Raw genomic sequence first — 16,784 nt, forward strand, 5'->3', positions numbered from 1 at the left:
AGTTGATGAGAAACCCCAAGGAGTGAAGTAACTGCATTGTGAGATGGAGAGAAGTGAGAGCACCGTTTTGTGTTTGACTTCTGATTAGCCAATCGTCCAAGTAGGGAAACACATGTACTCTTTGCTTGTGAAGATGTGCCACCGCTACTGCAAGACACTTTGTGAACACTCGAGGTGCTGAGGCTAGGCCGAAAGGCAGTACTCGATATTGGAAGTGCTGACCTTCCACCAGAAATCGCAGGTACTGTCGATGAGGAGGAAAAATGGGAATGTGAGCATAAGCGTCTTGAAGATCCAGAGAGCAGAGCCAATCTCCTTTTTGAAGAAGAGGTAGCATGGTGCCTAATGACACCATCCTGAATTTTTCTTTCTTTAGAAATTTGTTGAGATTTCTGAGATCTAGGATTGGGCGTAGGCCCCCGGTTTTCTTTGGAATGAGGAAATATCGGGAGTAGAATCCTCTGCCCCACTGAGGCCTGGGAACTTTTTCTATGGCCTTGGCAGTCAGTAGGGTGGATAATTCTACTTGTAGAATTGTGTAATGATAAGACACTGTCCAAGATGGGATAGGAGGATTGTCGTTTGGTACAGTGAGGAAATCCAAGTGGTACCCTTGAGATACAATTGAGAGTACCCATTGATCTGTCGTGATGGAGTTCCAATTTTGATGGAAATGAGAAATTCGGCCTCCGACAGGTAATTGTGGGCAAGGATTTTTGGAATGACTCATGCTCTCTGGTTGGATTTCAAAATCCAGACGTGGACGCTGCAGGTGGAGGCTGTTGAGGTCTGGCAGGTCTCTGGCGAGGTTGTGACCTTTGAGTAGGCCTTTGCTGTCTGGGTCTGGCTGCTGGGGGATAATACCGCCGAGGGCGGTAATATGGTTTCCTTGGTTCTCTTCTTGGAAGCCTCCTAGAAGGTTGGTGTACTTCTTGCGGCAGCTGAGATAGTTGTTTAAGGGTCTCAGTGTGATCCTTAATTGTCGCCACCGCCTCTTTAACTTTATCCCCAAAGAGGTTTTCTCCAAGGCAAGGCAAGTCTGCCAAGCGCTCTTGTACCTCTGGTCTCAGCTCCGATGATTTCAACCAGGCCCATCTTCTGGCTGTGATTCCTGACGCTGACAGTCGGGAGGCTGTTTCAAAGGAATCATATGTTGCTCGAACCTCGTGTTTACCCGCCTCCAGGCCTTTGTGCACGAGTTTTAGTAATCCGTCCTGAAACTGGTCAGGTAACTGGTGTGACAGTGTTTCTACCTGTTTCCACAGGTCTCGCTGGTACTGATTCATAAAGAGCTGGTAAGAATTTATTCTAGATACCAGCATGGCAGCTTGGAATATTTTTCTTCCTAGATTGTCCAGGAACCGGTTATCCTTACCAGGAGGTGTAGAGGCATGCTGTTTTAACCTCTTGGCCTTCTTTTGGGCCGACTCGACCACCACTGACTGATGCGGTAATTGTGTTTTTTGAAACCCTGGGATGGGCTGTACCAGATAAGTGGCATCAGCACGCTTATTGACCGCTGCCACAGACCCAGGGTGCTCCCACATTCTGTACATCAATTCTTGTAGGACCTCATGGACTGGAATTTGAAGAATTTCCTTAGGAGGATCTACGAATTGGAGAACTTCCAAAGTTTTTTGTCTGCTGTCTATCTCTGAAAGGAGGGAGAAGGGAATTGTTTCAGACATTTCCTTTATAAAATTCGAGAAGGAAAGATCCTCCGGTGGTGATTTTCTTCTATCCTCTGGTGGTGAGGGCTCAGAGAGGATATCTTCCCCTGATGAATATTCTGAGTCACTAGAGTCCAGAGGATGTTCTATAGGCCTAGAAGGCTTAAAAGGAGTGTCAGAGAGTGGTGTTTGTGGCCTGATGGGTGGTATGACACCTGAGGGGCCTGGTAACGGTTCCTGATGGAGATCAGAACCTGGATGTTGAGGTGCAGAGGAAAGAGCGTATATAAGTGAGTCCAATTTTTCCATCAGAGGTTGAAAAATGGACGTATCATGAGATGGTACCGGCTGTGCCATCGAGGTCGATGGCCGCATTGGCATCGATGGAATCTGGGGCATCGACATCAAAGGCACCGCTGGTTGCGCCCTGGATGGTACCAGTCCTGGAACCGACGGCATCGTTGATGGTGATTTCCTCGGCATCGGCATCGCGTGTACTGGCGATGGAATCGGCGATGGTATGAAGGCCGGTGTCGATGGCAGGAGAGGAGTAGTCGGTCGTGGCATCGCTTCCACAAAGGCATCCTGAACCGCTTGGCGTATATAAACGTCAAGTTCCGCCCGCATGGATGGTGTGAACAGAGCACCCATGGGGGGAGGCGGTGGTGGCGACATCAGTACAACCTCAGAGCCCTGAGGAGGTACGGTTCCTTCCGCCGGAATCGGCGAGGATCGCCTTGTCGATGGCTCGGAAGCCTTACCTTTGAGCCGGGGTTTCTTGGACGGTGCCCCCGTCATCTGTCGATGGCTCACCGGCTATCGGGGTAGGTGATGCCGTATGCGGCCTACGATGCCGATGGTGATGTTTGTCTTTTTCGCGGGCTTTCTCACTGCCCGATGTTGAGGCCTTGGACGATGGTGAGGGGGAGGAAAATGGAGCGTCTCCCGACTCACCTGAGTGACGTTTTTTCAATACTACTTTTCTAATCGATCCAGCCGGAGACGATTGTTTGGAAGTAGATGGAGCAGTAACTAGTTGAATCTTGAATAGCTGCTCCATTTTGTCCAGCCGTAGACGTCGACCTTTCGAGGTCATCGTAGCGCATAAGGGACAATTTTTCACCTCATGACCCTCACCAAGGCAAAGTACACAGTCCTGGTGTGGGTCTGTGATAGACATATTTCTCGCGCATTTTGGGCATTTTTTAAAACCTGTAGCCATTTTGTGGCCGGACAGCCGTCGACGGCCTAAGACTCAGGTAAAAATGTTTTTAACCAAAAAACGGAACGGAACCGCGAGAACGGTAAAAACTCACCGCGATGACTAAACTAAGGGAGACCCTTTGCGGTTGAAGTTTTTTTTTTTTTTTTTTTTTGAAAGTTTTCCGTGAGGAAAATTGTGGAGAATCCCACAGGACTCCCAATAACCGCGAGGCTAACTGCTTCGCGGAAAAAAGAAGACTAAAGGGAGACCCCTGTGGCAGGGAATATCATAGCATGCTGGGCATGCTCAGTAGGCACACTGGTGCCAGTCAAAAGTTTCATAGAAACTTTTACAGAAGTTTTCCGTACATAGGGCTCCATTACTGATGTCACCCATATGTGAGGACTAGCATCCTGCTTGTCCTGGGATAAACTGCTGATCTTCCCGAGTAGGCTATCTCCTCTCTCGCTCCGATGCTCTCACCTACTCATGTCACCATATTCGCTCCACCCAGGTTCACCGCCTGGGGAGCCTCCATTGCGACCGGGCTGCTTGGTGCCGTGCCATTGTCACTTGAGGGTGCAAGCCGCTTCAGCTCTCCGGGACTCAGAGAGATGTCAGGGGTCAAGGGTGAGATCGCTCGCTCCAGCGTCTCTGTCCCAGCGACCACTCTCACCGGCGTGGAGGCTATAGCTCCAGCAAAGAATCCGTCAATTCGGGGCTGGGAGGGCTCCGGAGGGGGTAAGCTGTCGTCTACCCCCCTCAGTCTCCCCTTTCTCTTTGTGTGCGGCATAGTTTTTAGGAAATTTGAAACATAGAAACATACATATAGAAATGACGGCAGAAGAAGACCAAACGGCCCATCAAGTCTGCCCAGCAAGCTACGCACTTTATCCATTTTTTTTTCCCTTTTTCTCTCTCCCACCTGTTACTATTGGCTTCCAGTACCCTCCAGCCCTAATTCCCCTCCACCCAATTTAGAGAGCAGCTCTGTATCTGCATCCAAGTGACATCCAGCTCAATTAGGGGTAGCAACCGCTGCAACAAGCAGGCCACCCCCTTGCCCCATACTCTTACCCACCCCTGTTTTTATTTTTTTGTTTTGTTTTATTTTATTTTTTTTTTGGAAATAGCAGCCCTCCATCCTTCCGCTCCGTGAAGGTGGAACACCAACTACTGGCCACTGGCATCCCGCTCCGTGAATGCCTCTGTGGCTACTGCCGCTCCGTGCAGTGTTTGAATGCCGCTGTGGCAATAAGCAACCAGCCTTTCCTCGGCGTTCCTCACCGACCTAATGTGTAGCGGCCATCTTGCTCCGCCCCCCCGTAATTGTTTATTTTTATATTGGGTAAGCTCCCAAGATAGTCCTGTGTGCATGCAGGCAATAAGGCCCTCAGGTAGCCCCCAGTGTAGACCTCAGTGATATTAGCCCCCCAGGTCAGAGCATCTGTGCAAAATTCCACTGTGCATGGTATGAACCCAGAGCATCATCTCATATTAATGGAGAAATTACTTGCCTGATAATTTTGTTTTCCTTAGTATAGACAGATGGACTCAGGACCAGTGGGTTTATGCTCCCCTGCCAGCAGATGGAGACAGAGCAAGCTGACATCACAGTATATATAACCCTGCAGTGACCCCAGCCTGCAAGTATTCTCTTCAAAAGCAACTGTGGACAGACTAGCAAAAAACTTTATTAAAAACAGATACCCAGAATTGTACTCAACCAACCATAAACACTGGACTCACATAAGATTCTAGGTACCCCAAGCTAGGGACTGGATGAACACTTATCAGTAATCCCTTGGGAGCCAGAGCCCCACAGGACTACTATTGACACACTCATGCAGGAGCTGAGGGAAACTGAGTCCATCTGTCTATACTAAGGAAAACGAAATTATCAGGTAAGTAATTTCTCCATTTCCTAGCATGTAGACTGATGGACTCAGGACCAGTGGGATGTACCAAAGCTACTCCCCAACAAGGGGGAGGCTGCCTGCACTCCAGTCAACACCACACGTGCAAAGGCTGCATTCTCCCGGGCCTGCACATCCAGATGATAAACCTGGAAAAAGTGAGTAAGGAGAACCACATCGCAGCTCGGCAGTTATCAACAGGAGGCAACAGACTAACCTCCACCCATGACACTGCCTGAGCTCTAGTAGAATAAGCCCTAACCTGAGTAGGTAATGGATTTCTAGCATCCACATATGCGGCCATGATCACCTCCTTAATCCAATGAGCTATAGTAGCCCACGAAGCCAAAGTGCCCTGCTTACGTCTGCCATAGAGAACAAACAGGCAATCCATCTTTCAAAAAGACTCAGAGACCTCCAGACACCGCACAACAAGACACTTAACATCCAAGGAGCACAAAAGAAAAAACTCCTCCACATCCCTGACCTTATCCAAGGATGGCAAGGAGATGGACTGATTCAAATGAAAGTCCAAGACTACCTTGGGCAAGAAGGATTGAACAGTATGCAGCTGTAACGCCCCCGGAGTCACCCGAAGGAACGGCTCCTGGCAAGATAAGGCCTGCAGCTCAGAAATCCAATGCACAGAACATATAGCCACCAGGAACAAAGTCTTCAAAGTCAACAACCATAAGAAAAGGCTACACAGTTGTCAAAATTTGATGCTGGACATTTTAGCGGGCCCTAAGTTAAGACTCTACAACAGAAGCGCTAACCTAAGGAAGGCCTAAGGTGCTTCACTCCCTTCAAAAGATGGGCCACGTCAGGATGAGACGAGAAGGAAATAACATTCACCAGACCTCTGAAACAGACAACAGCCGCAACCTGCACGTTCAAGGAATTAAGGGCAAGCCTTTATTCAATCCGTCCTGCAAAAAATCCAGAATGAGAGGGATACACACTTAGAAATGACGGCAGAAGACGGCAGAAGACGGCAGAAGACGACCAAATGGCCCATCCAGTCTGCCCAGCAAGTTTTGCACTTTTTTTTTCCCTCATACTTATCTGTTACTCTTGGCTCTTAGTAACCTTTTGATTCTATTTCCCTTCCACCCCCACCATTAATGTAGAGAGCAGTGTTGGAAGTGCCTCTAAGTGAAATATCTAGCTTAATTAGTTAGGGGTAGTAACCGCCGTAATAAGCAAGCTATACCCATGCTTATTTGTTTACCCAGACTAAATAATTCAGACCTTGCTGGTTGTCTGTATATAGATCTACTTTTCTTCATTCCCCCTGCCGTTGAAGCAGAGAGTTATGCTGGATATGCATTGAAAGTGAAGTACCAGGCTTATTTGGTTTGGGGTAGTAACCGCCGTAACAAGCAAGCTACTCCCCGCTTTTTTTGTGAATGCAAATCTTTTTCCACGTTTCCTCTTGCCGTTGAAGCTTAGAGCAATGTTGGAGTCGCGTTAACCGTGTGTATGTTTATTGAATTAAGGGTATTATCTCCAGGCAGTAGCCGTCATTCCCGTGAGCCACCCACTCTTCATTCCCATCCTCTAGACTTTATGGAGCCACAGTGTTTATCCCACGCCCCTTTGAAGTCCTTCACAGAACTGGTCTTCACCACTTCTTCCGGAAGGGCATTCCAGGCATCCACCACCCTCTCCATGAAGAAATACTTCCTGACATTGGTTCTGAGTCTTCCTCCCTGGAGCTTCAAATCGTGACCCCTGGTTCTGCTGATTTTTTTCCCGACGGAAAAGGTTTGTCGTTGTCTTTGTATCATTAAAACCTTTCAAGTATCTGAAAGTCTGTATCATGTCACCTCTGCTCCTCCTTTCCTCCAGGGTGTACATATTTAGATTCTTCAATCTCTCCTCATAAGTCATTCGATGAAGACCATTCACCCTTTTGGTCGCCCTTCTCTGGACCGCCTCCATCTTGTCTCTGTCTCTTCGGAGATACGGTCTCCAGAACTGAACACAGTACTCCAGGTGAGGCCTCACCAAGGACCTGTACAAGGGGATAATCACTTCCCTTTTCTTACTCGATATCCCTCTCTCTATGCAGCCCAGCATTCTTCTGGCTTTAGCTATCGCCTTGTCACATTGTTTCGCCGACTTCAGATCATTAGACACCATCACCCCAAGGTCTCTCTCCTGCTCCGTGCATATCAGCCTTTCTCCCCCCATCGAATACAGTTCATTCGGATTTCCACTCCCCATATGCATGACTCTGCACTTCTTGGCATTGAATCTCAGCTGCCATATCTTCGACCACTCTTCCAGCTTCCTTAAATCCCGTCTCATTCTCTCCACTCTTTCCGGCGTGTCCACTCTGTTGCGGATCTTAGTGTCATCCGCAAAAAGACAAACCTTACCTTCTATCCCGTCCGTAATGTCGGTCACAAAGATATTGAACAGGACCGGTCCCAACACAGATCCTTGCAGTACACCGCTTAAAACTGCTCTCTCTTCAGAGAGAGTTCCATTTACCATCACACATTGTCTTCTGTCCGTCAACCAGTTTGCAATCCAGGCCACCACCTTGGCACTCATTCCTAAGCTTCTCATTTTATTCACCAGTCTCCTGTGCGGGACCGTATCAAAAGCTTTGCTGAAATCCAAGAAGATGACATCAAGCGCTCTTCCTTGATCCAATTCCTTGGTTACCCAGTCAAAAAAGTCAATCAGATTTGTCTGACAGGATCTTCCCCTGGTGAATCCATGCTGCCTCTGGTCCATCAGTTCTCCCGACTGTAGATAGTTCACTATTCTCTCTTTCAACATTGACTCCATTACTTTTCCCACCACTGAAGTGAGGCTAACTGGTCTGTAGTTACCAGCCTCTTCTCTGTTCCCACTCTTGTGAAACGGGACCACGAACACTCTTCTCCAATCACTCGGCACCACTCCCATTTCTAGGGATCTATTGAACAGGTTACACAGCGGACCCGCCAGCACATCTCTGAGCTCCCTCAGTATCCTGGGATGAAGTTCATCAGGCCCCATGGCTTTGTCCACTTTCAGTTTCTCCAGCTCTTCCCATACATTTTCTACTGTAAATGGAGTTACATCTATTCCACTCCCCTCCAGTTTGTTAACTAGCGACGGTCTTTCTCCAGGGTCCTCTTTAGTGAACACAGAACTGAAGTATTCATTTAATATTTCTGCCATTTCTTCGTCTCTCTCCACACATTGATCTTTTCCATCTTTCAATTTCGCTATACCACATTGAACTTTTCTCTTTTCATTGATGTATCTGAAAAATGTTTTGTCACCTCTCTTTACCTCCTTGGCAATCCTCTCTTCCGCTTGACTTTTTGCCATCTTGATTAATGTCTTCGTCTCCCTCAGTTCTACCAGATATTCTTTGTGCTCCTCCCTTTGGGATCTTTTATATTTCTTGAACGCTGTTCTTTTAGCCTTTATTTTGTCAGCCACCTCCTTTGAGAACCAGATAGGTTTCATTTTTCTTTTGCTTTTCTTTACTTTTCTAACATATAGATTAGTTGCCTTGGTAATTGCTCCTTTTAGATTGGTCCATTGTTGATCCACATCTCTCTCGTTCTCCCAGCCTTTTAATTCTTCCTCCAGGTACTTCCCCATTTCATCAAAGTCCATGTTTTTGAACTGCAAAACTTGGGTCTTTGTGCTTCTTTTCCGTATCCTTTTTGTGATATTAAACCATACCATTTGATGATCACTGGTGCTGAGGTGGGCGCCCACCTGGACATCAGAGACATTATCTCCATTAGTGAGCACTAAGTCGAGTATAGCTCCTTCTCTCGTGGGTTCCATTACCATTTGTTTGAACAAAGCTACTTGCAGGGCATCCACTATTTCTCTACTATTATTAGATTCTGCAGATGGGATTCTCCAGTCTACATCTGGCATATTAAAGTCTTCAACCAGATCTCTGTCCAGCTCTTCCTTTTGGTTTGGAGGCCTGTAAACCACTCCGATAAAAATGGATGTCCCATCTTTTTTTAGGTCAGCCCATAGTGCTTCTTCATTGCCCCATCTTCCTTGCAGCTCAGTTGCTTGGATATTGTTTCTGATATAAAGAGCCACTCCTCCCCCTTTCTTATCCTCTCTGTCCTTCCTTAACAAGTTATAGCCTGGTATTGCCGTGTCCCAATCGTGAGATTCCGTGAACCATGTCTCCATGACAGCAACAATGTCTAAGTCTGCCTCTATCATTAGGGCTTGCAGATCTGGGATTTTATTGCTCAAACTACTGCTCTGGAATTCCCTCTAGACTCATCAACCTCCTAAAAGAGAAGCAGACAAGATCTCACCAATAGGGCGCAATCTGTAAATTCATCGCCACTGCCTCAAAGTCTTCCTTAAAAATTGCCTCAATCCTTCTATCATATACATCCTTCAAGGCCACTCTTCCCTCTACGGAGATAGTTGTTCACTTAGACATGGCATCTACTACAGCATCCACTTTGGGAAAATGTAAACGCTCTCTCATAGCCAGATCCAGGGAGTACAGGCCTTCCAATGTCCGACCCCCTTTAAAATTTGCTTCTAGGGCATCCCATTCCAGATCAATTAATTCCTGGAAGGCATCCATCATGAGGAAAAAAACAAGAGGCTTAACATAAGGAAACCAAAATGGGATTCTTCCTCGGCCCTGCCATAGCATCTGAACCAGGAATACCCAGCTGTTTCAAGGACTGGGAAATCTATGAAAAAACTGCAACATGGTTTGACATGGTTCCAGCCCTGGAGGAATTTCCCCATCTTCCAGGGAATCAGGATCAAGCTCCTCATCAATGCTATCTGGATTCCTGTCGGAAACACCCACAGGGAGCCAGGGCAAGCCCCAGTTGTTAAGCATAGGACTGGAAGAGGGAGGAGCCACCAGCTGAAAGTCTGCAGACAGAAAAGAGGAAAGTGGAGAACTGCGCCTGAAGAAAGGCTTGTAAGCCTTGAAAAAATTCCACCCAAGAAAAAGCAGCCGGGTCCAGACCAAGCCCAGAAGGAACTGGAGCAGGTCCCAGAGAACTGCCCTTACCAGCAGAGAAGCAAGTCAAGGAAGAACCAAGATCTGGCGTCCCCCCTAGTCAAGGCAGTGACCAACCCATCATCAGAATGGGAAGAGCCAGGCTTAGCAAAATCCGAGGAAGATAACTCTCCCTGAGCGTCTGAGCAGCGCAGCACTGACAGTTAGAAGTCAGGTCAGGCTGAGAAGCCCTAATATGTCAGGAAACACAAATAAGAAGACACTTAGGCTTCTTGCTTACCGGCACCATCACTGCAGTAAATGTGCGTTGGAACGGCTCACACTCAAAAATGAAATGCGCCCAAAAAATTAGCACCTAGAAGAAAACGCAGCAAGGCGCACGCACAACTTGTGTGCCAAGTAAAAAGGTTTGTGCACGTAAAAACTGCGCCCAAAAACTGAGTGCACAACACATGCACAGAGCCAACACACTGCGCACACTGATGGCCTGTAGAGGGCAGAACACACACAAGAGCGTGCAAAAACAGCCACTGTGGCCTACCATGTGACGTGCAAGAAAAAAAGCCTAAGTGTGGGGCCTAACCCACTGGGGGCCACTCAACCTGCCAGGCTGCCCAGTTCCCCAACCCCAATAGGAGCAGGAACCGTCAGCACGGCGCACCAAGCACAGAGACAGAGGAAGTCCTGAAACCCCTCTGTCTCTGATTCAGGTACAACTTTCTCCTTTTTTTATTTTATTTTTTTTAAACCTTACCTTAGTTCAGCGCTAACTGGCTGAGTACAGAGACTGTCTCCGGCTGCAGGGAAGAGGGCATCTGCTGTCACTGCCATGCTGAACTAGCAGCTAAGTCCACACCGGGAAACTCAGCTACGGGACCAAGGCACACCTCTGAGGGACCATGGAAAATCGCCTCAAGAATTCTCAACTGGGGGAGGGACCTTTTAGGTATCACCACAGGCGGGCGGGGCTTTCTTTGCCTGAATTTAGAATTTCACATTTCTCCTTTCAGAAAGCTCAAAACAATCCCCATAGGGAGATGCACGCCCACCATCTGCTAGAGACGGTGAATACTGGCAGGCTGGGGTCACTGCAGGGTTATGTATACTGTGACAGTCAGCTTGTTCCATCTCCATCTGCTGGCAAGGAAACATAAAACCACTGGCCCTGAGTCCATCTGTCTACACGCTAGGAAAATGTGAATTAGTAAGCTCACCTAATGTCAGTTTCTGGAATAACAAGCAACCCACTTCTTGAATCTTCTCGTTGTCTGGAAAGGATTTCATTGATTTCATTATAAGATTGTAGCATCTTACGTTTCCAGACATGAGTACTTCAGCATTGCTGGCTGAAACACAAATCAAAACGTTATACTTTTTTTAAAATTATTATTATTGCATCTTAAGGCAGAGGTTCTTAAAATCTCAGAGCTTGTTCTAGACAGCGAGCTTAGTCTATGCAGGCTTGCCTCAGGCATATTTAAGACTTCAAGCAGCTCAATATTTCCTCCAGCACTGGACCTGTCAGCAAATGTTAGAATAAAGCTGATTACCAGATGATTGCTCTCAGCCCACAGACTTGCCTAGTGACAAATGTCAATGCTGTAACCATATAAAACCATGAAAGAGAATCTGCAAGGCTTTCACAAATTGTCCTCATAAAGCATATTTCCACTGGTGCCACACTGACCCCAGTTTCAGGTAAGCACGTTTAGTTTTGTTTTTTTAATATAATATACTTGTCCACTCCCCATACCCTTTCTAGCCCTTTTTAACTCATAGGTAAAGACTGCTCCAGTCAGGAAGGCTTCTGGCTACTACTAGATCAGTGGAGTACATCATATTCAGGGTAGGAAATGCAGAGTACTAAGCACAAACGTTGAACACAACTGAGAATCCATCAAATGACATATTAGGTAATTCTGCATATGTCACTGCCTCCAGTCACTATGGCTACCTCTTGGGGAGCTGTTTACTAGTCATAGACAGGTGATGTAGTTATTGTCTATTATGCTTATACCCCACCTTTTCAATCTAGAAGGATTGCCCAAAGTATTTGCAACAGATTTAAAATAACACTTCTTAAAAATACAGCAGGAAACATTCTTGTTCTACTGGATTTCTGCCTAGCACCAGGGGTAGTTCCATTTGAATTTGATCTTAACACATACTTCCTTATTGCCTTGCCTGAATTTGTCTCCCCTAAGAGTTGCTAAAATCTATGTTGGCTTCTTACATGGTCACATTCCCATGGAAGATTACTATTCTCAAAGCCAATTTATCAATAGTGCTCATCGAGGGTTTAATGTTTGGATTTCTCAACTCTCAAGCAGTAAAAGAACTTCTGCTCTCCAAGCTCCTATTAAAAATTGCGCTCTGAAGCACACTTTATGTAGATTTTTTTATATGAAGATCCTGAGGAATGAATAGTGAGATGTGTCTCTAGGAGACGTTTTCGGTACGCATAAAACATAAAACGCGTGCTTTGAATCTTTTGAAGTACGAAGACATTTTCTGTTTGTTTGTTTGTTTAAATGCAGAGCACTGCAAAAGAAAAGTAGAAAAGAAACCCAACCAGGAAAGGGATGTGTTCTGCAGCAAAGCGTCAGCGATGTCTGCACGAAACTAAAACTGGATTCCGCAAAGCAAGCACAATCGGCTTCTTAAAATAAAAAAAAATAAAAACAAACACTTTGAAAGTTACAACGCTTTTATTCAATACTTGTGCCTCAGCTCATTCACCAGCACCTTCTTCCGTGCCCTCCCCCCACCACAAATAAAACCCGCAAAAACGATACTGGCAGGGTTGGAGGCAGACCCAGCCACAAGGTCCAAAGTCCAGCCGCAAAGCGCCGCCGCTTCTCTCCGCCTTTAAGGAAGATTCGCGGGGATTTCACGAAGGAAGCAGGAAACGTTATTTAAATGAACCTGCTCGCCCTCACTATTACTTTGCTTTCCTTTCAAACCCCTCCTCTTGGTGCATATTTCCCCAGCTCTTTCATGTGGTAAGAGAGACAGGGTCGGGTTTCAAACCAAGCAGCTTTCTGGGCGGATTTAGGTTAATGCAGGATGGACTGCAGGAAGGAAAAGGAATTCTATGGCCAAATACCTCTCCTGGGTGTTTTGCGTAAGGATCTAAACATTCTTTTCAGGACAAAAATTACCAGTGAAGGCATGGCCCGTTTCAATGCAGATAAATGAAAATTAGTTCTTACCTGATAATTTTCGTTCCTGTAGTACCACGGATCAGTCCAGACACCTGGGTTGTGACTCCGCACCAGCAGATGGAGACAGAGCAAAACTCGACGGGCTCCCTACATATAGTAAGGTGCCACCCACAGCCCCTCAGTCGAACGTACTGTCAAAGCAAGATCAAAAATGTCCGACTAACTAACTATGAAAAACATAATGTAAACTGATTCAACACAGCACCCCGGCTGGAATCGAAAAACATCAGAACCAGCAACAAAACACAACAGCCAGTTCCGAAAAGTAAACAGTGACAATAGAACTCCAAAAAAGGAGCCAAGAATACTCAAGTGAAACGAGCGGACTCTCCCTCTATTCATCAGCAACAAGAAAACACAGACGGGTGGGAGCCTGGACTGATCCGTGGTACTACAGGAACGAAAATTATCAGGTAAGAACTAATTTTCATTTCCCTGTACGTACCCGGATCAGTCCAGACACCTGGGATGTACCAGAGCCAAACCTCAAGGGTGGGAAGCAGAGAGTCCCGCTCGGAGAACACTCGCTCCAAAACCCCGAGATTCAGCTGCCTGCACATCCAGTCTATAATGTCTGGTAAAAGTATGCAACGACTTCCAGGTCGCTGCCCTACAGATTTCCTGCGTGGACACCTGAGAGACCTCCGCCCAAGACGTGGCTTGCGCCCGAGTCGAGTGAGCGCGAAGCCCCTGAGGTGCCAACTTGCCTTGCAGCAGATACGCCGAGCCAATCGCCTCTTTGAGCCAACGCGCAATGGTGGCCCGCGACGCAGCAGACCCCCTGCGAGCCCCAGAGCAGAGAAAAAACAGGTGGTCAGAAACCCGGAAAGGATTCGTAACCTCCAGATACCGAAGTAGAATCCTACGCACATCAAGTTTTCATAAGTCCTTCGACCCCTTTTCTGTTGGCTCCACAGTTGAAAACCCCGGGAGATCCACAGACTGATTCAAGTGGAACGAGGACACCACTTTGGGCAAAAAGGACGGAACAGTCCGCAGAGACACCCCCGCCTCCGTAAACCGCAAAAACGGTTCCCGACAAGACAGGGCCTGTAGCTCCGAGACGCGACGAGCGGACGTAATGGTGACCAGAAACACCGCCTTCAAAGTCAGATCTTTCAGCGTCGCCCGCTTGATCGGCTCGAACGGTGCTCCACAAAGAGCTGAAAGCACATAATTCAAATTCCAAGATGGACACGGATTTCGCACCGGCGGACGTAAATGTTTAGCCCCCCGAAGAAAACGCGTCACATCTGGGTGGCAAGCCAGGGACACCCCTTGGACCTTACCCCGAAGGCAACCAAGGGCCGCAATCTGAACCTTTAGAGTACTCCATGACAGCCCCTTCGAGAGGCCCTCTTGAAGAAAAGCTAGAACCTCAAGCACAGCAGGTCGAATGGGGTTAACCTCGTGAGAACCACACCAGTCCTCAAAAACCGTCCAGACCCGCATGTAGGTTAAGGAGGTAGACTGTTTTCTAGCTCTCAACAACGTAGCGATCACTGCCTCGGAGTACCCCTTAGTCCTCAAGTGTGCCCTCTCAAAAGCCAAGCCGCGAGACAAAAGTGAGCCGCATCCTCCAAACAGACGGGTCCCTGACGAAGAATGCCGGCGGCCCCGTGAAACCGAAGGGGTGGCTCCGCCGCGAGCTGGATGAGATCTGCGAACCACGGACGTCTGGGCCACTCCGGCGCCACCAAGATCACCGGCCCCGGATGCAACTCTATTCGCCGTAGCACCCTTCCGATCAGGGGCCACGGCGGGAAGACATAGAGCAGTACGTCCACGGGCCAAGGAAGGACTAGCGCATCGACACCCTCGGCGCCCCGCTCTCTCCGTCGGCTGAAGAACCGCGGAGCCTTTGCGTTCTGCATGGTGGCCATCAAGTCCAGGCGGGGCTGGCCCCACCTGGCACAGAGGAGACGAAACGCTACATCCGGTAGCTCCCATTCCCCTGGATCCAGGCGATGCCTGCTGAGGAAGTCCGCCTGTATGTTGTCCACGCCGGCGATGTGAGACGCTGCTAGACCGCTGAGATGGCGCTCCGCCCAGTCCATCAGCTGACTCGCCTCCACCGCCACTTGCTGGCTCCTCGTTCCTCCCTGGCGATTGATATAGGCCACCGTGGTCGCATTGTCCGACAAGACCCGGACTGCCCGACCCCGAAGCAATGGGAGGAAGGCCTGCAAAGCCAAGGCCACCGCCCGGGTTTCCAACCGGTTGATGGACCACCGGGACTGCTGACTGGACCACAGGCCTTGCACCGAGTGCCCCCCACAGACCGTACCCCAACCAGAGAGGCTGGCGTCCGTCGTGACCACCGACCAAGTGGGCATGAGAAGAGAGACACCGCACGTCAGGTGCCTTGGACAGAGCCACCACTGCAGGCTGGCCCTGGCGCGATCTGTGAGGGGCAGGGGCCGAAGGAATTCCTCTGATGCCGGCTTCCAGCGGGAAAGTAAGGCTGATTGTAACGGTCGCAGATGAGCAAACGCCCAGGGAACCAAAGCTAGCGTGGACGCCATGGAACCCAACACCATCAGGTAATCGCGTACTAGCGGGCACCGCAGGGACAGAAGGCGTTTCACCTGTCCCTGGAGCTTTACCACTCTCTCCTGAGTCAGCAACACCCGAGCACTCCCCGTGTCGAATAAGGCCCCCAGATATTCTAACCTCTGGGTAGGCTCCAGATGACTTTTGGCCAGGTTGACTACCCAGCCCAGCGACCGCAAGAGCTGCAGGACCCTGGTAATCGCCGCTCGGCACTCCGCTTCGGATTTGGCCCGGATGAGCCAATCGTCCAAGTATGGGTGAACCAGGAGCCCCTCCCTCCGGAGCTGGGCCGCCACCACCACCATCACTTTGGTGAAAGTGCGTAGAGCCGTGGCTAGGCCGAAAGGAAGGGCCCTGAACTGGTAATGCCTGCCGAGGATGCAGAACCGCAGGTACCTGTGATAGGCCGGCTGAATTCCGATGTGTAAGTACGCCTCTGTGAGATCCAGGGACGCAAGAAATTCGCCGGGACGAACCGCAGCCACCACTGAGCGGATCGTCTCCATCTTGAAACTGGGAACACGAAGGCACTTGTTGACCCCTTTCAGGTCGAGGATGGGCCGGAAAGCGCCGTCCTTCTTGGGAACCACGAAGTAAATGGAGTACCTTCCTACGCCTCTTTGACTCGATGGCACGGGAACAATGGCGCCCAGATCTTCCAGGCGCTGAAGGGTCACTCGTACAGCTGCGCGCTTGGAGACCGCTTTGCAGGGAGAGACGAGAAACTTGTCCCACGGCAGGCGTGCAAAATCTAACGCGTAACCGTGCTTTATGACTCCGAGGACCCTCTGGTCTGAGGTTATCTTGGTCCATTCCCCGTAAAACTGCACCAGCCTCGCCCCCACGTTTGGGACGGTGTCCGGAGGCCGACGCGGGGAATGAACCAGTCTCGTTTCATTGTGTCGACTTGGACCCAGATCCAGCCGAGGGTCCTCCAGACCGGTTGAACTTCTTCCCTCGAAAGGACTGAGACCAGGAGGATCTGGCCGGGCCCGTCCCCGATCGCTGCGGCCTCTGACATCGGTTAGACCGAAACCTGTTCCTGGCCGAGAAGTTAGACCGTGACCGTGGCCTGTCTTCAGGCAGTTTGAAAGCCTTATTCTCGCTGAAGAACTGCATGAGATCATCCAGTTGTTTGCCAAACAGCAACTTCCCCTTAAAGGGCAGAGATCCCAGATGCGCCTTCGACGTACCATCCGCAGACCAGTTACGAAGCCAGAGGAGGCGGCGAGCTGAGAC

The 16,784-nt window shown here is 49.0% G+C and overlaps 1 protein-coding gene across 2 annotated transcripts in view; it reads right to left on the reverse strand.

Moving 5' to 3' along the window:
- Nucleotides 1–16,784, reverse strand: part of LRRK2 (leucine rich repeat kinase 2) — a 584,366-nt gene that overhangs the window by 526,559 nt on the left and 41,023 nt on the right. For both annotated transcript variants that reach the window (XM_029617357.1, XM_029617356.1), the window contains one exon: nt 10,983–11,114. In XM_029617357.1, coding sequence (XP_029473217.1) covers nt 10,983–11,114 — 132 coding nt within the window. The remainder of the gene's footprint in view (nt 1–10,982; nt 11,115–16,784) is intronic.

Source organism: Rhinatrema bivittatum, chromosome 9, assembly GCF_901001135.1.
Source record: "Rhinatrema bivittatum chromosome 9, aRhiBiv1.1, whole genome shotgun sequence".
Taxonomy (NCBI): Eukaryota; Metazoa; Chordata; class Amphibia; order Gymnophiona; family Rhinatrematidae; genus Rhinatrema; species Rhinatrema bivittatum.